Raw genomic sequence first — 25,649 nt, 5'->3', positions numbered from 1 at the left:
AATAAACAGGACTGCGGACCTGGCACCAACAAATCAACATTCAGCTTCCCCCAGGTGGGACACAGGCCCTGTCACCACTCTGGAGTGACACCCCACCAAATTGCAGCCAATGTTGCTGAGACCCCACGGTGCAAAATGCGGCCCACAGCCCAGCCCAGCCCAGCCCAGAACAATCACTGTGGGCGCCGGGTAATGACATCATGTAGCAACACCCGGCTTCCCCTCCCTAGTGCCTCGCCTCCTTGGAGTTTCTTCAGCCCAGGAACCCGACTTGCTTTATAGCCAGGTGCAAGCATTTTATAGTTCAACCAAATGTTTGTGAAGCATTTTCCCATGCCTCATCTCATTTGAACCTCACAGAAGGCCTGGAGTAGGTAGATAGGAGACTCAGTAGAATCCTATTTTCTTTTCATAAGCAAGACAAGGGAGATTTAGAAAGTTTAGAAACTTGACCCGACTGAAAAGAAGTAAGAAATGGTGAGCCTTGAAAATGACTTCAGGTTTCCTCACTGTGCAGAATATAGTCAAACACTGCTGCAGTTAAATATTTTACCCTTTTTTCTCCCTGCATGATCTACAACAGTAATCTGCTTCATGTTGATATTTATTGCTGTGTTGCTGACAATACCTAAAAGAGAAGTTGGGGTGCTTCACTAGGCTGGAAAAAGTTTAGCTAGATCAGAAAGCAGGTCTAATTAAGTAAGTCTATCTACATATATAAAAGGCTAAGTTGACTCATGCAAGCATGATATATATAAAGCTCTCGCTGGCACCAATCACACGCGTGTGTTTCGATCTGTCATTGTTGATTGTGAATTTGATTGACACTTCTATTATAGAGAAAGGGCGAATAGTGGTATTAAAATATTTCTTCTAATTAATTTCCTTTCAATGTGCACGAATCCATGCACTGGGGCATTCGTTTCTAACATATTTGAGTAATTTAAACTTTAAAAATATTCTTAATACTTAGAACTCTAATAAATATTCAATTTTTAAAAATTCTCTGCATCCATTATATTAAGAAATAAGGTCCCATCCTCCTCTTGACCTACATCTAAGCAACAGCAACCAAAGCTTTCAAAAGCGGCCGGGAACATTATGTTTCTGAAGGTTGTATATCTCCAAAACACTGTCTTAGAATTTCCAAATTTAACTTGTGTTTCAGAAGAAATAACAAGTTAGTATAAGACTGTCTAAACTGCCCATCTGCCTTCCTACCAGGCAATCTTGGGTTTTAGAAACAGTCCGTCTCCAAACATTCAAATTGTAAACCTTATTTCAACAGATGCTTTGTGCAATGTGTAGCAACTATTTCCATATGTTTCACAAGGCAAAACAAGCTGGTTTATGACCCTAATTTGCATTCACCTTTGCATTCTCCTTCATGTATCTGGAGCTGGACCTGCCATGTCTCTAGGACATTTAGGCTTCGCATGGAAGCAAGGAAAAAATGGGCGCTGCATCCCCTGCTGTTGCCATCTGTGATGTAGGCTGGGAGCAGGTGTCTTGGATACATTGCCTTTGGAAGAAGCTGAGATAAAACAGTTTTCTAAATGACTGTGCAATGAGGCTTTCAGGCAAAGGCCTGCAATTAATTGACTGTTGAAAATCAAAACCATAATATTAGAGCTGAAATAATTTTAGCCATCAATTATGGTTGACTTTTAGGGAATGAGGACTTTTATAACAATATATGTTACATCATGTTCAATAAAATTGTGCATTAAAAATACCAGGGTTCATTGAAAACTACAATGATTTACAAGACATATATCTGTCAAAGGACTTATATACGTTATGTAAAAAAAAATCCTGCAACTGCAACACAATAACAAAAGGACAAACGTGCTAATTTGAAAATGGGCAATGCCCAGCCGGTGTTGCTCAGTGGTTTAGTGTCGATCCATGCACCAAAGAGGTCACCGGTTCTATTCCCAGTCAGGGCACATGCCCAGGTTGCAGGCTCCATCCCCAGTAGGGGGTGTGCAGGAGGCAGCCGATCAATGGTTCTCTCTCATCACTGATGTTTCTATCTTTCTCCCTCTCCCTTCCTCTCTGCAATCAATAAAAATATTTTTTTAAAAACACATATGTCCACACAAAGACCCATTCATGACTATTCATAGCATCTTTCTCTATAACAACCCAGAACTATATATAACTTAGATGTCCAATAGGAAAAAAATAACCAAATTATGGAATGTTCCTACAGAGACATAGAACTAAGCCATGAAAAGGGCATACCGCTGGTGAACACAGCACGGATAAATACTATGCTGGGGGAAAGCAGGCAGGCACATACGCAGTACATACTGTATAACTCAATTCCAGAATCGGCTGAACTAACCCGTCAGTGACAGAGATCAGATCGGTGGTTGCTCCTTGTGGTGGTGATGGCGGGGAAGGGGGAGTGACCAGCAAGGGCACAGGAGAGCTCTCTGGGGCTATAGAAATTCTGTGTTTCCATGCCCATTTGTCAGACTGGTGGAACAGTAAAGTTAAGATCTGAACTTTTTGTGGTATGGTCATTGTTCACCCATAAAAAATAATTTTAAAACTTTAACAAGAACAGAAATAGCAGGGTTGATGAGTTCGCATTAGGTAGAAACCAGAGCACTAACACACATAGTTATTGAGTTATTAGTACCTAGGAAGGTAACTTGGATCACTGAGACACGCACGTGAAAATGGCCAAAGGCTGCCTCGCAGGATACCAGATACTGTTGACCCTTGAAATGGCCTGGTGCTGGCGGGGTGCTAAGGAAATGCTGGTGGCAGTGGGTCTCTGGGGCAGGGCGGCCACAAAAGTGAGTGCAGGAGGTGGTACAGTCGGCCACAAGCCAGAGCCCCGCAAGGCAGGGGCAGCGCTTCTCCGGGGAGCGAGGCCCAGGAGCAGACACTTGTTTTTAATTTTCTTAAAAGACGGCAGAAAGGGCTCCTGCTGCCTGTCAGCAGCCAAGGGAGGTTATAGTTCTATTCCTTCCAACCAGATCTTATCCCCAGGAAAATCGAAAATAAAACAATCTAACTCCCATAGTAAACTAACATGCCTTTACCCATCTGCCAATCATGATGCGGCAATTAATGTGACAGGAATACGCCCTTGTACAGTGATGGCGAACCTTTGGAGCTCGGCGTGTCAGCATTTTGAAAAACCCTAACTTAACTCTGGTGCCGTGCCACATATAGAATTTTTTTGATATTTGCAACCATAGTAAAACAAAGATTTATATTTTTGATATTTATTTTATATATTTAAATGCCATTTAACAAAAAAAATCAACCAAAAAAATGAGTTCGCATGTCACCTCTGACACGCATGTCATAGGTTCGCCATCACTGGCCTAGCAGAACAGACGGCACCAAGTATGACCAAGCACTAGTTACTGTTTTGCATTTGTTATGTTACTTATAAATGAGCGACTGCTGCATTTTCTGGAAGAGGATACTGAGGCTCCAACAGGTAAAGTGATTTGCCCAACTCTCTCCAGTTTCTCCTTTGCAGGAATCAGAATACAGGTTTAAACTTCAAATCCCATGCTTTTTATCATCAAGCTATACTGCCTCCTCGGTTACTTCATCCATACCAGCACCCTTCATTGGGGAAAATTTAGGCCCCCATCCCATTAGAGGTGTTGCAAAGCTATACCTGACTTTGGTTTTCTCCTTGGCTCACATTTCAACACCTACCCTAAAGTGTCTCCATCACCTGAATGCCCCTTCCTTGTCTCATTTCCCTCTTGTGTACTGACTGCTGAGGACACGGGGCTCTCACCTTTCATCCATGCGCAAAGTTGCAAGGCTGTTGTCTGTCCCATATCTCATGACCTCCATGCTAAGAATAGCAAGCTAGAAGAGTTTCCAGTGAGATCATCTAGATGAAAGCCTTCTCTAAACTATACAGTTCATACATAGGCGCTGTTCCAAAAAGGAGTTATGATAAACAGAACCTTCTCAGGCTCTCTCCCCAATGAAAACTTCTTGGTTTCTAAAGGTAATTCCCTCATTGTCTATTAAATGAGTGACTCAATGATAATTTCATGTCATATAGGAAATAAAAAAAGGATGAATAGCAAAGGAGTTATGGTTTAGATGAGATCAATTAGTGTATGTTTCATGTATATTAGATTCACCCTAGTATGTTGAGTGCACACCCTAGATCTAAGATGTTTTTATTCCCTTTTTAAAGTAAACATCAATTTACTCATCCAGTATTGCCTTTGTAACAAGATACGTAGGTACACACAAAGGCAAACGGCAGCAGAAAACATACAAGTAATGGTTCAAGAAAGGTAGCTGTTCTAATGGCACCGCCCATGGAGGCAAGCACGTATGCGGGTTATGTCGCAAATCAATCCAGTCCTGGTGGCACATTGAAAAGTTGAACAATATACTCCATTAAGCACTAAATTCTGAATTTCTAGTCAAATGGCATAAACAGCTTCCTGGTTCCAGTTTGTGACCACTGTCATTGACCTGAGCAGATGAACAAAACAAATGTGTAGCATCCCACACCATTTGCTAGCGAGCCCTTCTTAGATGGAACAGAAAGTAGTTGCTTTACATACTTAATGACTTTATTAAGCTAACTGGAAAGTCTCAGAAGAACCAATGGATTTCAATATTTGTATTTTCTGACCCAGAATTCAAATGTTGACTCAGAACTCAAATAGCATGTGGTGGCAGTGGTCATGGCAGAAGGTGCGAGGATGTTTGTGTGATCACCGTCTTACCTCAGTGACATTTAGTCACCCTGTCTGGAAAATCTGCTCTATAGAACTTGTCAAAAATATCTGCTACCTATCCCTGACCGGTTTGGCCCAGTAGATAGAGCGTTGGCCTGCAGACTGAAGGGTCCCAGGTTCAATTCCAGTCAAGGGCATGTACCTTGGTTGCGGGCACATCCCCAGTAGGGGGTGTGCAGGAGGCAGCTGGTCAATGTTTCTAACTCTCTATCCCTCTCGCTACCTCTCTGTAAAAAAAAAAAAAAAAAAAAAAAAAAAAAAAAAAAAAAAAAAAATCAATAAAAATATGTTTTTAAAAAACTATCTTCTACCTACATTTCCCTCTTCTTGTAAAGGTTGATTTTTTTAAGAGAATTATTAGGAAGATCTTCAGAAACAAATGGTTGTAAGAGTACAATCTTGACACATTTCCCTTCTTTATGTAGCAAAAAATACCATTGAGTAGAAGAGTTCCTAAAGTCAAGCAGGTTGTGAGCACCTAGAGACAGAAAGGAGTCATCCACCCTACTTTATCCACCCAAAAGAAAATGCATGCATTCAACCCCGAGCAGTTGGGTTGAATATTTTAATAATTTTAATAATACTTGGACCAATTATCTCCTGAGGATAAACTGGGAAGACAGTAACAAGTTCATAATATCAGAAATGTATATTTTGAGATAAGTTACAAAAGTTGACTTCAAAGAAGAAATCATGGGGATTTGGGAAAAGTGATAAATTCTTAGTTTTATAAAATATGGGGGGGGTGTATAGTATTGATTTAATCAAAAGATAAATAGAACTGCACCAAAAGATTAGTCCTCTTTAGCATAGTGTCCAAAGCAAACACACCATAAACCAAATTTGGTTATTATTCATGCCTCAACCTGAACACTTCTAGTCCTAAAGGGACCTTCTCTGAGGCCCTCTGGGCAATATTAAAATAACACACAGATTGTGTCATTCAAAGCAAGCCTTACATTGTGTGACAGAGTGAAACAACGTAACCCAATACTTAGAGTTATTAAAAGCTAGCAAGTTTAAGAAGAATAATAAAATGTTGCATAACCACTGCTACTTTAAAACTAGCCAGTTCCTTTAAACTCTTAGATAGCTTTCTCAGATAACAATAGAAAGGGTACAAGAAATCCAAAACAAACACATTGAGACAGTTCCATCTCTAGCTTGTCTTAAGCTTATAGTTTATTGTTTATTATCCAAACCAACAGCTTCCTATAAAAAGAACATTTATACTTAGAACAAGAAGCTGGCTGAACAATGTCAGTTGTCTGATAAATGGTCAAATAAATAAGCTGTATATGTTTATGGTGTTGTTGTTGTTGTTTTACATTTTTAGAATAAAATAAACTTATACATAATCTGACATCTGTAATCTGGCAGTTGTCTTCTCACCTAAATCCTTAGTAAACACTTACCCACTTTTAGGTAATGTAGAAAAACGAAAAAAAATTCTAACTTGTAAAACAAAAATATGTATGTAAAGAATACATTTTAAAAGGATGTTCACACATATTTAATATTTTGACACACATTAAATTCATAAGCATTTTGTCCAACCCTAAAATAACTGCTTAAAAGAAATCAGGGAGGAAGGGTCTTTTCTACCACAAGATGGGTCCAAACTAGCTAATAAAATCAGGGCAGAATCCACAAACAATTTGCAGGCTCAACTATCCCAAGTGAACAAGATTTTTCCTCCTTGTTTACTGTTTCAGATATTGAGACGTTTTATTTGATTTTTAAAGCACTAACAGTCTCGGACAAGTTTAGCAACCGAAAGGAAAGCCAGTGGTTAAAGTAATCTACCTAGCTACTAGGCAAATGCCTCTGAACGCCCACAGTACGCCTTCTGGAACCATTTCATTGTCATAACGGTCTCACTAATACAGCAGCTGTAATCTCTACAAATGGCTGCAGTCCTTTCACCCCACCTCAGAGGGGACGAAATCGGGCCATAACAATACTTGCTACTCACTTTTCAGTTTCCTTGTCTTCTGCTCCAGGGCCTGGCAAGTGTTCACTAACTCGGTATTTGTAGCCTGGAGACTCAGTTCTTCTGAAATTGCTTCCTCTGGTTGATGCAGCAACGACTTCGCCTTTTCCCTGGCAGAGTGGGCTGTGCCCTCTCGGTCCTCAACCTGGAGACATACAGTTAATACTGGATTTTCACAGTGTGTCCCGGAAAGAAAGCCATTGAGCGCATACTCTTATGCACAGGAAACTGCAAATGTGCTTTTGTTCTCAGGGAAGTGATAAGCCTCCACTGAACTTCTGCAATTCTGTGTTTGCATGGGTTTCGTGTGCCCCAGCTCTATCCACGGCCCTAACAGTCCTGATGTGTCAAGTCGCCTCTTTCTGCAGAGCTGCCTCCTTTCGCAGCAGACTGTTGACACCGCCTCTTGTACAACGCCCCCTTTATTTCCTCCGCACACTGCTCGTCTCCAGGGACTGAACTTCACAGTTCCTCTTTGGGTGTTTTTTTTCTTTCTTTCTTTCTGTTGTTGTTCCTTCTCCATTTTTATCTCATGGTTTTCAGGACATCGGAGGAGGCTTCCCCTAAATATAATATAGTCAAAGGCCGCCCTACCTGCTCCTCTGCATCCTCTAGCTGTTGACTGGCTTCTTGGACCTTCTGGCTGAAGATGGCTTCCTGGTTGACAGCATCTTCTTGCAGTTGTTTAATGGCTTCTAGTTGTTTCTGCCTGGAGTTAAAAAAAAAAAAAATCCAAACCACAAGCTGTCAGTGACATTTCAACTAAGAGTCACCCCTGGGAAGTTGTGACAAATTCAGACTTCATACATTTCCTCAGAGATCAGAGGAAAGAGTGAAAGTGTTTACTTCATACAAGTGCTTCTCCAATATAGAATTTAAATTAAAGCCATCGTCTTGATCACTTAGCCTGATGTCCTCACTTTACAGATCAGGACATGCAGTTTCCTGTTTCACAGTAGAATATTCGGTTTCCCACAGGCTGCATTCATAGCACTTTGCATCGGTGGCCAACTGCTTGCAGTGGTTCTCAACCTTCTGGCCCTTTAAATACAGTTCCTCATGTTGTGACCCAACCATAAAATTATTTTCGTTGCTACTTCATAACTGTCATGTTGCTACTGTGATGAATCGTAATGTAAATATCTGATATGCAGGATGGTCTTAGGCGACCCCCGTGAAAGGGTCGTTCGACCGCCAAAGGGGTCGCGACCCACAGGTTGAGAGCCGCTGGCTTAGAAGATGGAGCTACAAGGAGGTCACAGTAGCAGGTGCAATATTGGCACAGCACAGCGAGCTTTTGCAGAAAATAAAAAAGAATGAGTGAGGGAGGAAAAAGAACAGAAACTTTATTTCATGACCTTAGCCTTTCTCCTCAAAAGTTGCCAATCATGCTAGAAATGTGTGCCATGAGGACAGGAAGGGCACTCCCAAGCTCACACGAAAGCCAGCTGTCAGTATTTCCCCTGCAGTCTTTTCTTTCTGAAGACCTTCCCCTCCCTTTCTTCCTCAGCCCAATCTCTTAGTGTTGTTATGTCACCTCTCTTTCAGATCTAACCTTAATTCTCAAAATGCATCTACTCTGATAACAGAGGAGATTATTTGAAGTATGCTATGTATCAATATATCAATGACCATCTGGAAACAACTTGACTTGAATAAGGATCTTAGCTCAAAGGGATGACAAACTTTGGGAGTTTCAAAGCGGGGGGGGGGAGGGGGGAAACATTGTCAAGTTTAGGCTGTTTGTGTGCCTCTTCAAATGTTAACACACTGAATCCCATTGTGCGTTGTCATAAATCCTGCCCTGATTACAAAAAGGACCACACAAAAGACAAGGATGGGTGAGAATGCTTTACCATTATAGTAAACCAGCAAACAAAACCCTAAACAAAATCAAAACCATCTGAACACATATTCTACTAACATGGTACAATAGCTTATAGTCAGGGTTTTCTTTTCTTAAATGGTGGTGAGAACATTTAACATGAGATTTACCCCCTAACACAGTTTTAAATATATAACACAGAGTTAACTCTATGCACAATGTTATACAGCAGATCCCTACAACTTTCTCATCCTATGTAACTAAAACTATACCCGTTGAAGAATTGCAACTCCCATTTCTTCCTCCCCTAACCCCTGGAAACCACCGTTCTACTCTCTGCTTCTATTGGTTTGATCATTTTTAACACCTCATGTAGGTGTAATCGTGAAGTGTGTCCTTGTGTAACTGATTTATTTCACTTAGAGAAAGGCCCTCAAGAGGCATCCATGTTGTCGCATGTGGCAAAATGCCCTCCTTTTTTAAGGGTGAATATTATTTCTATGCCGCATTCCTTCGTTCATCCACTGAGGAACATTTAGGCTGTTTTCACACTTATTCTGAATAATGCCGCAATAAACAGGAGTGTGCCAGTATCTCTTTGGGATTCTGCTCTGACTTTTTTTGGATATGTACCCAGAAGTGTGATTGCTAGATCATATGGTAGCTCTATTTAAATTTTTTTGAGGAACCTCTATACTGTTTTCCATAGCAGTTGCACCATTTTATATTCCCATGAACAGAGTTTCAATTTCTCTACATCCTTGTCAACACTTGGTATTTTTTTCGATTCTTTTTTTTTATTTTATTTTTATTTTTTTTTATTTATTGCTTAAAGTATTACAAAGGGTATTACATATGTGTCCATTTTATCCCCCCGCCCTAGACAGTCCCCTAGCCTCTCCTATCCCCCAGTGTCTTATGTCCATTGGTTATGCTTATATGCATGCATACAAGTCCTTTAGTTGATCTCTTACCCCCCTACCTCCTGCCCCCCAACCCTCCCCGGCCTTCCCGCTGCAGTTTGACAATCTGTTTGAGGCAGCTCTGCCTCTGTATCTATTATTGTTCAAAAGTTTATAATGGTCTCTATTGTCCATGAATGAGTGAGATCATGTGGTATTTTTCCTTTATTGACTGGCTTATTTCACTTAGCATAATGCTCTCCAGTTCCATCCATGACGTTGCAAATGGTAAGAGTTCCTTCCTTTTTAGAGCAGCATAGTATTCCATCGTGTAGATGTACCACAGTTTTCTAATCCATTCATCTACTGATGGGCACTTAGGCTGTTTCCAGATCTTAGCTATGGTGAATTGTGCTGCTATGAACATAGGGGTGCATATATCCTTTCTGATTGGTGTTTCTGGTTTCTTGGGCGATTTTTTTTTTAATGACAGTCTTCCTAACAGGTGTGATTCATTCATCATTGTAAATGACTCATTGTGGTTTTTATTTGCATCTCCCTGATGATTGGAGATTTTGAGCATTTTTTTCATATGCCTGTTGGCCAATTGTGTATCTTTTTTTAAAAAATGGCTATTTAAGTACTCTGATCATTTCTTTTCCCCAACTACCCATTTTTTTAATTCCCATCCCCCAGCCCCCATTTTGGCAATGATCAGCTTGTTCTCCATATCTATGGTTCTGTTTGTATTTTGTTTTATTAATTTGTTTTGTTTTTATAGATTCCGCCTATAAGTGAAATCATATAATATTTGTCTTTCTTTGACTTATTTAACTTAGCATAATACCCTCTAGGTCCATCCACATTGTCAATAATGGCAAGGATATTCATATATAAAATAATATTCCTATGTATATTCAAATATATATATATCACCTCTTCTTTATCCATTCATCTATTGATTGACATCCATGTTCCTTCCATATCTTAGCTAACACTAGTAATGCTGCAATGAACATAGGGGTAAATATATCTTTTTGAATTAGTGTGCTTTTTGTGCATGTGTTTTTGTTTTTAATAAATACCCAGAAGTGGAATTGCTGGATCATAAGGCAGCACCCCTTTTAATTTTTTGCGGAAACTCCATAGTATTTCCTATAGTGGCTACACTAATTTACAATCCCACCACTAGTGCACAAGGGCCCCCTTTTCTCCACATCCTCTCCAGCACCTGTTCTTTGTTGATTTACTGATGATTGCCAATCTGACAGATGTGAGGTGATGTCTCATTGTGGTTTAGACTTGCATCTCTCAATTGATTAGTGACATGGAGCACCTTTTCATTTGTCTATCGGCTATGTCCTCTTTGAAGAAATGTCTATTCAGGTTCTGGGTTATTTCGCATTTTTGTTTGTTTGTTATTCAGTTGTAGAAGTTCCTCATGTATTTTGAATATTAACCCCTTATCAGATATATGGTTTGGAATATTTCCTCTCATTCCATAGGTTACCTTTTCACTCTGTGAATTCCTTTACTGCGAAGAAGCTTTTTTAGTCTGATATAGATCGACCTGTCTATTTTTTTCTGTTGTTGCCTGTGCTTTTTGGTGTCCTATCCAAGAAATCATTGCCAAGACCAATGTCATGAAGCTTCCCCCCGCCCCCCCAAGATTTTCTTCTAGGAGTTTTACAGTTTTAGGCTTTATGTTTAAGTCTTCACTCCACTTTGAGTTGATTTTTATAGATGGTATATAATAAGGGATCAAATTCATTCTTTAGCATGTGGATATCCAATTTTTCCAACACCATTTGTTGAAAAGACTATTGTTTTTCATTGTGTATACTTGGCACACCAGTCAGAGATCAGGTGGATTGCTTCATTCTCTTCTCTTGGCCTCTATGCCTGTCTTTAGACCAGTACCATACTGTTTTGATTACTGTAGTTTTATTACATATTTTGAAACCAGGAAGTGTGATACTTTCAGATTTGTTTTTTCTCAAGATTGTTTTGACTATTTCAGGTGCTTTGTGGTTCCATATGAACATTAGGATTGTTTTCCTCTATTACTGTAAAAAATGCCATTAGGATTGCCCTAACTGGTTTGGCTCAGTGGATAGAGTGTTGGCCAATGGACTGAAGGGTCCCAGGTTTGATTCCAGTCAAGGGCATGTACCTTGGTTGTGGGCTCTCACTGATATTTCTAACTCTCTATCCCTCTCCTCCCTTTCTCTCTGTAAAAAAAAAAAAAATCAATAAAATATACATGTTTTAAAATGCCATTAGGATTTTGATAGGGATTACATTAAATATGTAGGTTGCTTTGGATAGTATGAATATTTTAACATTATTAAGTCTTCCAATCCATGAACATAGGATGTATTTCCATTTATTTACGTCTTGATTTCTTTCAGCAATGTTTTGTAGTTTTCAGTATACAAGTTTTTACCTCATTTGTTAAGTTCATTCCTAAGTATTTTATTTATTTGGATGCTATATTAAATGGGATTGTTTTTTCAGGTTTCTTTTCAGCTATTTTATTAATAGTTTTATAGAAATGTAACTGATTTTTGTATGTTCATTTTGTATGGTATAAAATTAAATTTGTTTATTAGTTTTAACAGGTTTTTTTGGAGTCTTTTGGGTTTTCTACGTGTAAAACCATGTTACCTTCAAACAGAGATGACTTTACTTCTTCCTTTCCAGTGTGGATGCCTTGGCCTTGTCTAATTGCTCTAGTACCATGTTGCATGGAGGAGGTGAGAGTGGGCATGCCTGCCTGCCTGCCTTATTTCTGAACTTAGAGGAAAAGCTTTCAGTTTTTCACCGTTGAGTATGATGTTAGCTGTGGGCTTTTCGTAGATAGACTTTATGATGTTGAGGTAGTTTCCTTCTATTTCTAGTTTTTTTGAATATGTAGTTTTATTATGAAAGAGTGTTGAATCTTGTTAAATGGTATTTTTTTGGAATCAATTTAGGTGCTCTTGTGATATTTATTCTTCATTCTGTTAATGTGCTGTATCACATTAATTTATTTGTGTATGTTGAGTCATTCTTGCATCAAAGGGATAAATTTCACTTGATCGTGATATATAATCATCTTTTTAAAGTGCTGTTGAAATTGGTTTGCCAGTATTTTGTTGAGGATTTTACATGTATATTCATCAGGGATATTGGTCTGTAGTGGTGTGTGTGTGTGTGTGTGTGTGTGTGTGTGTGTGTGTGTGTGTACAGTGTTTTTGGTGTCAGGATAATGCTGGCCTCATAACATAAATCAGTAAGTTGTCCCTCCTCTTCAATTTTTTAAAAGCGCTTCAAGAGTTTGCATTAATCTTCTTTAAATGTTTGATAGATTCACCAGTGAAGACAACTGGTCCTGGGCTTTTCTTTGTTGGGAGGTTTCTGAATATTGTTTCAGCCTCTTCACTAGTTATTGGTCTGTTCAGATATTCTGTTTCTCCTTGATTTAGTCTTGGTTAAGTTGTATGTTTCTAGGAACTTATTTATTTCTTCAAGGTTATCCAATTTGTTGGTGTATAATTGTTCGTAGTAGTCTTTTATGATAGTTTCCCCTACTGTGGCATCAGTTGTAATGTCTCCTCTTCCATTTCAGATATTACTTATTGGAGTAGTCTCTTTTTCTAAGTCTAGCTAAATATTTGTTGATTTTGTTTATCTTTCTTTTTTCTAAAACCAACTCTTAATTTCATTGATTTTTTAAGATTTATTTTCCTATTTTGTTTACTTCTGTTCTAATTTTTATTATTTCCTTCCTTGTGCTAAATTTAAACTTTTTTTTCTAGTTCCTTGAGAAATGATCTAAGCTCTCAAGAGTCCACTATCATCTGAATGAAAGCAAAATGACTCTTTGGACCAATAGAAATACATACTTAATAATATTAAATTTTTAACAACTTGTATGTGTATGCATATATAAGATAATACATTTAATGTACTTTATAAGTCATAATAATCTTAGAAATAGCTTTAAAAAATTAGATAGAACCATCTGTTAAAAACATTTAACAGCTGGTCATTATGGCTCAGTGGTTGAGCATCGACCCATGAACCAATAGGTCACTGGTTCTATTCCCAGTCAGGGCACATGCGCGGGTTGCAGGCTTGGTCCCCCCTAGGGGGAGTGCAGGAGGCAGCCAATCAATGGTTTCTCTCATCACTGATGTTTCTAGTTTTTTATCCCTCTTCCTTCCTCTCTACCCTAAAATCAATAAAAACATTAAAAAAAGAATTGTTTATAGCATTAAAAAAATTTAACAGCTGTTGAACCACGGAAGATTTTTCTTTTATTGAGATTATTATCACAGTAAGAGGTAAATATTAGCTTTCAGTGTGTATTTTTAAATTCAGCAACTCTCCTTGCTAACATGTTAATGCTACATCTTGATTACTACTCCTGCCAAGTCTGAGCCTCCCCCAGACTTTGGCATCCAAAATAGATTTTAGTTTCAGACCACAAACCTCTAAGTCAAGGGTGCCTCTTCTCTTTCTTGCATTCCCACAACTAATTCACTAGCATGTCAGATATGACCCATCCTCAAAACATAGTTTGAATCCAACCATTCCTTATCACTTTTATAGCAATCACCCTGGCTCATGTTACATCTCTCACCTGGACTATTGCAATAGTTCTGAACTCAATGCTTTTGTCCTGTTTTTTTACCATGACTCAGTAAATATAAATAGTTTATATTTCAAGCAATTACATGTACACACACACACACACACACACACAGTCTCAGCTGAAACAAAAATGTTATGAAACATTACTTACTCTTACTATATGTAATACACTCTGATATTTCATATATATTTTTTTAAGGGTCATAATCCAGTAAGTTGATTTCAGGATCTCTAGTTGGCAATCTATTATTGAAAAAGCTCATCTCACTAGTCCACTGCTTTAAACCTTGCCCTCTATAGATAATTTTCTACCCAGCAGCCAGAATAATCTTTCAAAACTTCTCTGCTTATAACCCTATGATGGCTTCCCATCGACTCAGAATAAAATCCCCACTCCTAAACGTGAACTGAAAGGCTGTGGACCTGACCTCTGACTGTCTCTCTGGCCTCATCTCCACCACTGCTCAGAACTCACTCCACCCCAATCATGCTGGCCGCTCAAACATACCAATCTCATTACAACCACAAGGCCTTTGCACTAGTTAGTTCCTCTGCCTCAAACACTGCTGAGATCATTACATAGTTCACTCTCTCATTTCACTCAGCTATCCACTCAATTGATCACTCCTCAGACAGGGCTTTCCTGGCCATTTTTCTAAAATTAGGTTCTCCTGACCCTGTCATTCTTGGTCTTTGTATCCTGCTTTAATTTACTTCATATCAACCTGGAATTACAGTATATAATTATATGTTTATTTGTTCATCATCTGTGTCCCTCAATAGATCTTAGTTTCATGGAGGCAGAGATTTCTGTCTTGTTTCCTATAATTCCCTAGTACCTATGCGGGAGGGACAGGGCAATGGAGTCAGGCAAAGAGCTGACACTTCGATGTTGCCCAATGATGACATGCTTTTCAAACCAAGCCTTTTGAGGTATTTTTTTTTTTTCACTACCTCACCTTGACTCTTGGGCATGTGCTCTGACTGGGAATCGAACCATGACCTCCCAGTTCACAGGTTGACACTCAACCACTGAGCCACAGTAGCTGGGCTTGATTCAATTCTTTCCATTCCTCGGCTCTGGAACCTAGTTATCTTTCATCCTAGTCAGAATGGAAGCCTCCTCCTAAGTTTATAGCCTCTGAAAGTTGCCTTTAAAAAAATATTTCCTACCTCATCTAAAGACAATACTCTTATTCTCACAAATTTCTCCACTCATTTTCTCATGCATAGTTAAAACCCATAGCCAAGTCATTTGGTGTATAGTGTCTGTATGAGTTTGTCTATTTTAAATTATGTCTAGAAGTTAGGGGCTAACCCTTTCTTACATTTATAAATAGCACTTTTCCCACTGCTGGGTTTCCAGAATATTTTTAATGAGCATTATACCAGATTTTAGCAAGTAGATAGTGGGGGATTAATAGTTGCAAGAACATGCGTTTTGAAGCTGAACATATCTAGATCTGATCCCAGTTGTCACTTAATCCTACCTGGGTGACCTTGGGACGTTATTGAACCTCTCTGGAGATAAATACACCTTAAATTCTTAGCACTACATCCAACACAGTAAGCTTTCAACAAATTGCACCTACTCTTATTTTCTCGTGTGTCTAGTAGATAATACAAAAGAAAAGATTCACATATTCAGAGATGACTCTAGTAGTAGAGGCCTCTCTCAAAATAGTTCTTTGTTGCTAAACAGAAGAATTTCAATACTCCCTTTTGTGGAGACAGTATCTGGGTAAGGAAGCTGCATATCTCCTTAACCCACAGCTTTACCACTAAGGGGAAGTCTCGGCTCACTGCTTCTTAGGAAAAGCAGAAGATTATTTTCTTGAGAGTTCCTTCTGGTATTATCTCTGGCATCTAGTTTCCTTACTTAGGGGGAAGAAAATAGTTTTTCTCCTGGCTATTTTTTAAAGCAACCTTGGCCTCTAATGACATTTTTTTTTTTACTTTATTAAAATTCAGTACATACCCATGTTCATTCATTCCTTTGAAAGGCACTTCTTAAGGGAACACTTAGTATGGTACTAGCAGCTATAGAAACAGAGGTTAACAAAAGATACACTCACTGCCCTTGTGTTTAGTATATGTGCTTTACAAGCTACAAATTTCAAGAATCCCCCATAATCATAAGAATTAAGGTGAGAGAAAGGGTTAGTTGGTAAATTATTTTATATTTAGAGCCCTTTATTCCCCAGACTCTTTTCACTTGAGATTTATTTCCTAGTGTCCAATGTGGTGCATTGTATCCTAAGGTGGAACATGAAGCCCAATGGGATAGGAGTTAACAGACCCAGCATCAGATTCTTCCATTAATAGATCTACCTGTGGATTTTCCACTAACTCTCAGATCTTGATCAATTCCCTTTACATCCTTATGCCTCGGTCTTGTGTCATCACAGCGGTAAAGCTGTGGGTTAAGGAGATATGCACTTCCTTACCCAGATACCGTCTCCACAAAGGGGAGTATTGAAATTCTTCTGTTTAGCAACAAAGAACTATTTTGAGAGAGGCCTCTACTACTAGTGTCATCTCTGAATATGTGAATCTTTTGTATTATCTACTAGACACACAAGAAAATAAGAGTAGGTGCAATTTGTTGAAAGCTTTCTGTGTTGGATGTAGTGCTAATGATGAGGTTTTACTAAATGGTCTCTAAGGCCCCTATGGTTAAAAGAATTCTATATTCTGTAATTCCAAATTCCTTCTCTAGAGAAAATAACTCTGATAGTGGTTTTCCACAGATTTTAAAGTTCACTATTTGCAATTTTGAGTATATTAGTCCATTTTACGCTATTTCACAATTCGAGACTGTCAGACAAAATGTCTTCCCTGAAAAAGTATCATCTGAAATCAATACATAGAACTTGGAAAAAAATGAACTGAAGGCTACGGCACAATCACAATGGTGTCAGGTTCAGAAAGCATGAGCTTCTTGTACATAAATGATCGTCACCTGGAAAGATATTCTTTTCCGAAATAAAAATATTCCAGCCCGAATCTCTTCAAAATCTCTATCAACTTGACAAACTCTTTATCAAGAGATTCTTTGTGGTTTCCCAAGTTCTTCAGCATTAATATGCAAAAATTTAGTTTCTCTTCCATGGTATATTTGAATTCCTACAAGGAAAATCACAAAACAAACTCCACTATTCCAGTGTTAAATATAAACACGACAGAGGCAATATGAAATGCTATGGCCATTCTCCTTCAATAGTACTCCCTGCTATTGGGCCCTAAAATTCTAATTGAACACATACTAACTTTTAATTGCCCAAAGACTGATTATCCTTTAGGTTGATTATCTCAATTTAACAAGTAGATATTGGGTACTTATCAAGTGCATGGAACTGAATTTCATTTGTTTTTCTTAAGATTGTGGGTTCCTGACCATTTCACCAATCATCACAATTGCTTTAGAATAGCATGGGACAAGGAAGTGTGATAAAATCAGTTATCTGTTGATTAGCATTTTCAAGAGCAACTTTTTAAAAAAAGGTTTGGCAAAGGGGTTGAAATTAACATTCCAGAGTTTCCTTCTTGCTTTAGTGTAATTAAGGGGCTGATGAACATTAATAGTTGTCTGGCAATCAAGAAGTAGAGATAATGAAATTTATATGGTTCTTAACAAAACTGGAAATGGCTACCTAACAAGCTCATGGTTTTCCAATGTTCTGCAAATATTGGGAATAACAAAACTGTCAGAATCTCAGGAATAAGATTCTTTTGCACACTAACCATCCTACCAAAGTGAGAGAATTGTAATAAGCCAATGTTAAGTGGCTTGGACTAGCCAATTCTCACAAGAATTCAAATAAAATACACTCTTTCATTAAGTCATCTTATTTAGTCTTTGTTTCTCCAACATATAACACATATCTTCAAACTCACTCACTCACTCTCACCTTTTCCTCACCCTCACCCTCAAAGACTTTATCCTAACCGTCACGTTCACCCTCACCCTCATATGCACATTTATACATCCCCCACAGACACTCTACACACAGCATCAAACTGAGATACCAGAAGACTTCAATAATGCCTGACATGGTACTGTACATAATGAAGTATTACCTGGGTTTCAAAGGTAGAAGGGAAACCAGGAAAATCACAAAATACAGAACACTTACAGTAAGCATGTTCTCCCACTTTTCTTTCACAGTAATTTCTGGACTATTTACCCACTGGAGAGGACTGTCAATGAGGGATTCCACTTCAGAAACATCTTCATGCTGAAAAAGAGTTTCACATCTTCAACTAGGAATTCAGGGGGAAGACGTATACTATTACATAAGAACTAATATAGACCAAAGTTCTATTATAGAGTAACCTAGAGAAAGTTCCTTCTCAACTAATGCCTCTCAATGACTTGCCTTTACCCCAGGACGTTGCCAGGGTAGATGCTACCTCTCGTCAGGTTCTCTATTTATGTTGAATGTGCAGAAATAGAATCGTTTTCCAGCAAAACCTATCCATTTTTATCTCCCTCTCAAATAGAAGGAAACAAGCATTTTTGTGGATTTTTTCATTTGTCAAACTAAATACTACCTACCATACATGCTAGGCACTGTGGAAGGGACTGGAAATATCAACATGAAGATTCTCTGCTTTCTCTGACCATCTAGAGCTTCCAGCCACATATCAAAATGAAGGAAGAGGTGCTAGTCATTAGCTAGAAGGAAATTGCTCAATAGATACCATGTCTTCAGCCCTTTGATAATAAAGATTAACCTGTAGGAAAACTATGCTCAAGCAATCCATATCCAATGGTCAGTTAGTCCTGACTGACTCAGAACTAGAAGATCAACTTCAGGAATATTTGAGAAAAATTTTCTCTTTCATAGTAGGATGATTTGGGGGCTTAACAACACACACACATGCTTGTGCTCAGCAAACAGGTGCAGGTCAGTTGTCTGCAGACATTCCTAGTCAGTGAAACCCCGTGATAGGCGTGTGCTATGTAATACCAGCTTCTGGAGAGTAGCTGTGGATCCCACTCCCTTCTGCTCGAGTTCTCTCAGTGACCGCAGCATTTCTTGGTCCATCATTGTGTCCAGAGATGACAAGCTGATTAAACTGTACTGCTGCTCAATTTCAGTGTTCTGGAACAATTACCAAAATGTTCATGACTCATCATTCTAATAATGAACATTCATTTTTATTTCATAAAAATAATGCCCAGGGCTCAATGTAAGTGTCCCCATTCTAAATAGTCTTATGGAATCCTTCTATGTCCCCCTAAAAAACATTTTTACATTTTCTCTTTAGTATGACCTTAACTTACCATTTATTTGGTTCTTTAGAAAGCTCCATTTATCCTATGGATAACATTTACACGTGGTGATATAAACTGCTATGGCTCTAATTTTACGAAAATAAGGGAACGTAAAGAAATTCACAGGAAAAAAAATGTTGGGATGGAGTGCTCAATAAATCCTACTAAAAACAGATTGATTTATTCAGTTTCCCTTCCATGGACAGAAGATAATGTCCCACAAAGACTATTCCTTATACTTCTCTCAAAGTCTCTGTCTCATCATATGGTTGATATATGACAGCAGTACATTTAACTTCCTTCTTGTTGGAAAAAGGTCAGAGGGCTCTTATCTCCAGATTCTAATTAAAAGCAAACTTCTTCATCCTTCCGTGGGGTATACCTCAGAGTCAGGACTTGGCCAGCTGTTGAACCCCGGCTGAGAGGTGCAGAACTTCACAAGCTGACACCCTGACACTCACCATCTCAGAGGGCTGAGGATGAAACACACTGCCGGGGCAGGTTTGCCATCATTTCACTCAGTCTGGCAGTTTGGCTTGGTTTCAAACCCGCAGTAAAATGATGAGTATTTGAAACAATGTCAGGAAAGCACAGCCCTCGGCAGAATGTCCAAGGCTGCCTGAGAGCACGTCAGATGAAGGCAGCATATGTTGCCCCTGCATCCTTGGCAGAAGAAATTCAAACAGAGTTTGCCCCAAAGACATTCTTCCTCCCCTTTCAAGGTCATAGCACAGCTGTCAACAGGAGGACATTCTGACATATCCATTGTCCACAGACATGGAGAAACCATCAAAGTGGTGAAAAGAAAGCAATTTGATAATAAAGCATTTCCTAACATAATAAACACAAAACTGGAAAGTATAAAAGAGTGGAAATATAGCAATGGGGGGAGAGGGAGTCCCAACATTTAATTCCCCCAAAGGCTCTTGATTGTTCCCTACCACGCTGTAAAGAATTGGGTCTACCTAACAAATGGAGATTTTTTTTTAAGTAATAATTCATTTTGCTATTTAAAAATTAGTCAGGCCATATCCGTATTGTCTCAGTGGATAGAGCGTCAGCCTGCGGGCCAAAGGGTCCCAGGTTCGATTCCAGTCAAGAGCACATACCTTGGTTGCAGGCTCCTCCCCAGCCCGGGCCTTGGTCAGGGCTCGTACAGGAGACAACCAATCGATGTGTTTCTCTCACATCAATGTTTCTCTCTCTGTCTTTCCCTCTCTCTTCCACTCTCCCTAAAAATCAATGGAAAAATATCCTCAGTGGAGGATTAATAAAAAAAAAACACAAAACAAAAAATTAGCCAGGAGGTGGGGGGTAATAGGGTAGGGGGGACATGGGAGATAGCTGTAACACTATTAACAACAAAATATATACTTAAAAATAAATAAAAATTAGCCAAAAACATATAAAATGCTAATTTCTGTTCAGAATGTAATCACCACTGTCAATAAATTGGCTTGGTTCAATGACATCCTAAAGCAAAGAAACCGCGTGCTGTTTCTGAGACATCTGTGTAGGGTAGACACACTGTGAGGGACGGGGAAACACTGGAAAGTTGCTCATGGATCTCTACTGCACCTTTAAGACCCCAGGCTGGCGAACATGTAGTTTGTCCTGAGAAATACAAGAATATAAAGATTTCTGAAATCCGGGTTCACTGAATGCACAGTTCCACAACCACATGCTTGACAGTTTTCAACCATAACTTGAAACAGGTCCGTTCTCCCAGGCTGAGACGTTAGACTTGGATTCCAAAAACAGTCAGCAGATTCGCCTCAAAACGTCACAGGTGCTTTTCTGCAAGCTATGGACCTTCACTTCATGGTAAATTATCCCACGTGGTGATTGTTTTTTAAAACTTCCCATTGATGATAGTTACCTACCTCTGCAGACTGAGCAAGAATGAGTTCACAACGTAAAGATTTTTCTCCTTCAGAGATGATACTCTTATGTTCTTCACTAACATTCAACTGGATCCCATTCCTTGAAAAACAAAAAAACAAGAACAGTAATCCCATCTGGTTAGGTGTGCCTCCAACATTGTTTTCTTTCTTTCTTTCTTTTTATATGCTTTTTATTGATTTTAGAGGGAGAGAGGGAGAGAGAGAGAAACATCTATCGGCTGCCTTGGGAACTGAATCTGCAACCTAGGTATGCGCCCTGACTGGGAATCAAACAGGCCACCTTTTGGTGCATGGGACCAATTGAGCTACACCTACCAGGGCCCTAACACTATGTTTTGAGTCAGCAGATTAGGGCTTATTTATGACCAAACAATCAGTAAGCCTCCATGTGTATTTAGGATTGCGTAAGGTATGTAGGAATACAGAGACAAGAAGAGTCTCTGCCCAGACTAGGAGCTGCATAGATTAGTGATGCTAGGTGGTTGCAAACAAGTAGGCCACACTTTTTAAAACATTTTTAATTTTAATTAATTAATTTTTATTTTTATTAATCGGAACCAATAGTTAAAAATTAGAGCCTAGCTGGTGTGCTCAGTGGTTGAGCACTGACCCATGAACCAGGAGGTGGTGGTTTGACTCCTGGTCAGGGTACATGCTCTGGTTGTGGGCTCGATCCCTAGTGGGGGACATGCAGGAAGCAGCCGACTGATGTGGCTATTTCTTTCATTGATGTTTCTTTCTCTCCCTCTCCCTTCCTCCCTCTCTAAAATCAATAAAAATACATATTTTAAAAATTAGCAAATTTCACCAAAAACCTAGATTTCTGGCTTTTCTTTAAAAAAAAATGGAAGATGTGGCCACATTGGGTGCATATATTCTTGATGTAACCATTAGCTAGAGCTAAGCAGAGCAGCCCCCTCTGCCCTTGTTGGGGTAATGCACTTACCTCATCAGTAACTCTCATGATGCAAGTGTGTGCACTCACACCACTGGCTTTGTCTGCGGACTCCTGGACTAGATTACACATGTTCGACAACAAATGTTTATAATATAAGGTGATGTATGTTAGAAAGGAGATAAAAACATGCACTCAAAAGGGTTACTTTGATCTCAAGGTAAGAGGAAACCAAGGGAAGGTCATGAAAAACTTGTGAAGGAGTTCTGTTGGGAAAAAAAGCAGAGAAAGAGCACTTACAAAAGTACAGAGGAAAAGAATGTGTCACATTCAAGAACTGCAGAGAGCTCAGTAGGCCAGTGACGTAGGGTAGAGGCACGTGAGAGAAGGCATGGGGGTTGCTGTGTACTACTTACATGATGAGTTCCTGCTGCAAGTGCTGTAACTCATGAGCCAGTTTGGTTTTTTCCCCTCGTAAATTCTGGAATCACATACAACATTAGGCTGTACATGCCCCTCTAGTGGGGAAATTACCTTTCATTTAACAACCCACCATTCAAACTCTGAGATTATTATGGTATACCTCTATAATGTTTCCATATTCTGTGATGGTTGACTTAAGTTCTTCTATACTTAAATCCTTCTGAAAAATAGAAGAGCAAATTAATAGCTAATAAATACATGAGTCTACAAAATCATGTTTATTAGAATAATTATCAATCTGAGCCACACAAAAATTATAATGCCCAATGAGATGAGTTCTTCTATCAATCGTATTATTTAAGAACTGAACCAATCTGTGTTTGTGATTAAAGCCACACAAAAAGTATGGGGTAGTGAGGCAGCTGTACCTAACTGGTGATAGTATGCTCTGTGTCTGCCTAGTCCAGTGATGGCGAACCTATGACACACGTGTCAGAGGTGACACGCAAACTCATTTTTTTGGTTGATTTTTCTTTGTTAAATGGCATTTAAGTATATAAAATAAATATCAAAAATATGTCTTTGTTTTACTATGGTCGCAAATATCAAAAAATTTCTATATGGGACATGGCACCAGAGTTAAGTTAGGGTTTTTCAAAATGCTGACACGCTGAGCTCAAAAGGTTTGCCATCACTGGTAGTTCAATTGAACCAAACCCTGAAAGGTATATCTTAAGTCCAGGTCAAAATTATATTTGTTATCATTATACATTTTAAAAAAATCAGTCTTTAACTGAGGACTAATGAATTATTAAGGAATCCAATTTTATTCAACTCACATGATATCTCTGTTAAAATCACAGTATTACACTAGAACACCAGAGAGGACAGGCAGTGTCTGGCCTACAATTGTATCCCATGATTAGCATGGTGCCTGGAATGTGCAAATTGCCCCAACAATGCCTATGAATACCTGGGAGGAGTGCAAAGTAGTGGAAAGATCAGGTATGGAGGAAGTGAGCCACCACTACTACCACAATGTCACTGTATGTCAGTATCTGCGTCAATGTCTACAAGCCATCAATGACTTCTTTAAAATGTCAAAACATGAATAGAAAGGAAGATAAATATTGCACTTTCTTTGCCTCTTTATCTTGAAATGTGTAAGTTTACTAACTTAGGGCTGTGTCCTTCTTATGTCACCATAACCAGAATCTCTGCTCCTTGTTACCAGATAGGTGATGATCACAGGATACAAGGATAAAGAGAATATCTATTTATCATCTATCTATCTGATCAATCAATGAAACCAGGAAGAAAATAACTTAGGGATATTTTTTTCTTCCCCCAAACAAATGACTGCACACACATTTGTGTTGTTATGAATTAAAACTGCATCATTGTATCTAGCCTGATTAACTGCATCATTGACTGATAAATTGGCACACCAATATTGGTTGTGTAGATTAATGAACACCACCAGAATTTAGAGAGGATATGATGAAACTTATACTAGATGGGTAAGTCAGTATTCTTTATTCAACAGAATATTTTTTGAGAAGTTTATAAAGGAAATCTAATATTCTTAATAGAATATTATAATCAGATACTTTAATAGGAGTGAAGGTACACAAATGATCATCTCCTTTCTAATTGGGAGAGAGCTAGCCAATCCCATAGGACTTCATGTGAAGGGACAGACCAACCTTCCGCAAACTTGCATCTTTATTAAGCAAAGTGTTCTCATACATGTGTAACTCCATCTGAAAAGAAACAAAGTTAGTGAAGGCCACTGGGACATTTCTTTGGTAAAGGGCAGTGCCACAAAATCATTTCAATAGGGAAACATGTTTCTGAAACACTTTTAACGTGTATATGTATTTCACTTTTTAAAGAACTTTCACATAAGCCTCAAAACAATCCTAGAGTCTGGGGTCATCGCTCTCACTTTATAAGTGAGGAAATTGAGGCTCAACACCAGTAGAGACTTGCCCAATGTCACACGCACAGTTAGTGACAGAACCAGAGCCTAGAATTTGAGTCTCCAGCTTCAGCCAAGTGCTTTTCCTGCCATTTCATACTTCATATAATAAGAGGACTTATAGAGTTTTTATTTTTTTGGTAAAAATAAAATTCTAGATGTGACATTAATGAAGACTGCATGGGACATATAGAAAACTTCTCTTTTGAAAATTTAGTTTAAAGATGTTCAAGATTTCCTTTAGCAAGGTGAACAGTAAGGATACATCAGTTTATTCAAACCAAAAGCAAGCTTATTGCTATAGGCTTCTAAATATAATACAACAGATATATATGTATAGTGATTGCATTGAAAACCTGAAAAAATAATCAGCATAGTCAGAAATAGGATCACCATCATAATCATATACTAGTATATTTGATTTGCCTTTATAGATCTAAAGATATTTTCACACGATCATCTCATTTGAGTTTGTGTATTAGGTAGAAAATATATCCATTTAGTAGATGAGAAAATTGAGACTTAAAAAGGTTAACTAGTTGCTTGAGATTACAAAGCTTCTAAATAAAGAACACAGGATTTGAACCTGTGTCTTCTAGCTCTTTCCACTAGATTATGACTAGATTAATTATGCTTTCCAAAGACAGCCATTCCTAGAATAAAATTAATTAATGTCTAAATTATAACTGCTATAATCCTATATAATAAAAGCATAGTATGAAAATTGTCCTCTTGACCAGGAGTTTGTCTGGGAGTTCGACCAGGGGGCAGGGCCAGCTGGGGGAAGGGAGGGAGGCCCCAGCCAGCAGCTGGTAGCTGCTAGGGACCCTACCAGTGCACAAATTTCGTACACTGGGTCTCTAGTATATGTATAAGTGTATACACACATGGAATTTGAATATCTGCTAGGAAACCTGAGACTTCCACATATAGACTTGAAATTTAAGTACAACATCATTTCAAACATGTACTACAATAAAAAAGTGTTGCTGAAATAAACCATTAGAGGTGACAATAAGCATGACATAGATTCCTGAATTTATTAATAGTTGTCTTCTG

General features: G+C 38.6%; 1 protein-coding gene across 3 annotated transcripts in view; it reads right to left on the bottom strand.

Annotated features, from left to right (window-relative positions):
* The window catches only part of IRAG2 (inositol 1,4,5-triphosphate receptor associated 2), an 84,937-nt gene that overhangs the window by 37,909 nt on the left and 21,379 nt on the right, over positions 1-25,649 (bottom strand). For 2 of the 3 annotated variants that reach the window (XM_059682389.1, XM_059682390.1), the window contains exons 1-2: positions 7,336-7,441; positions 6,724-6,886 (exon numbers count right to left, since the gene is read on the bottom strand). Coding sequence is in view for 1 of the 3 variants with exons in the window: in XM_059682388.1 (XP_059538371.1) it covers positions 6,724-6,886; positions 7,336-7,450; positions 17,069-17,232; positions 18,243-18,344; positions 19,080-19,214; positions 21,271-21,370; positions 22,603-22,667; positions 22,770-22,829; positions 24,316-24,372 (961 nt within the window). In the remaining 2 variants the exon portion in view is untranslated. Of the gene's footprint in view, positions 1-6,723; positions 6,887-7,335; positions 7,451-17,068; positions 17,233-18,242; positions 18,345-19,079; positions 19,215-21,270; positions 21,371-22,602; positions 22,668-22,769; positions 22,830-24,315; positions 24,373-25,649 lie in introns of those variants that run through there. The other variant, XM_059682388.1, reaches the window with a different exon arrangement.

Source organism: Myotis daubentonii, chromosome 2 (genome assembly GCF_963259705.1).
Source record: "Myotis daubentonii chromosome 2, mMyoDau2.1, whole genome shotgun sequence".
Lineage (NCBI taxonomy): Eukaryota > Metazoa > Chordata > Mammalia > Chiroptera > Vespertilionidae > Myotis > Myotis daubentonii.
The sequence above is the reverse complement of the archived record's forward strand: the minus strand, read 5'-3'. Positions and strand labels throughout refer to the sequence as shown.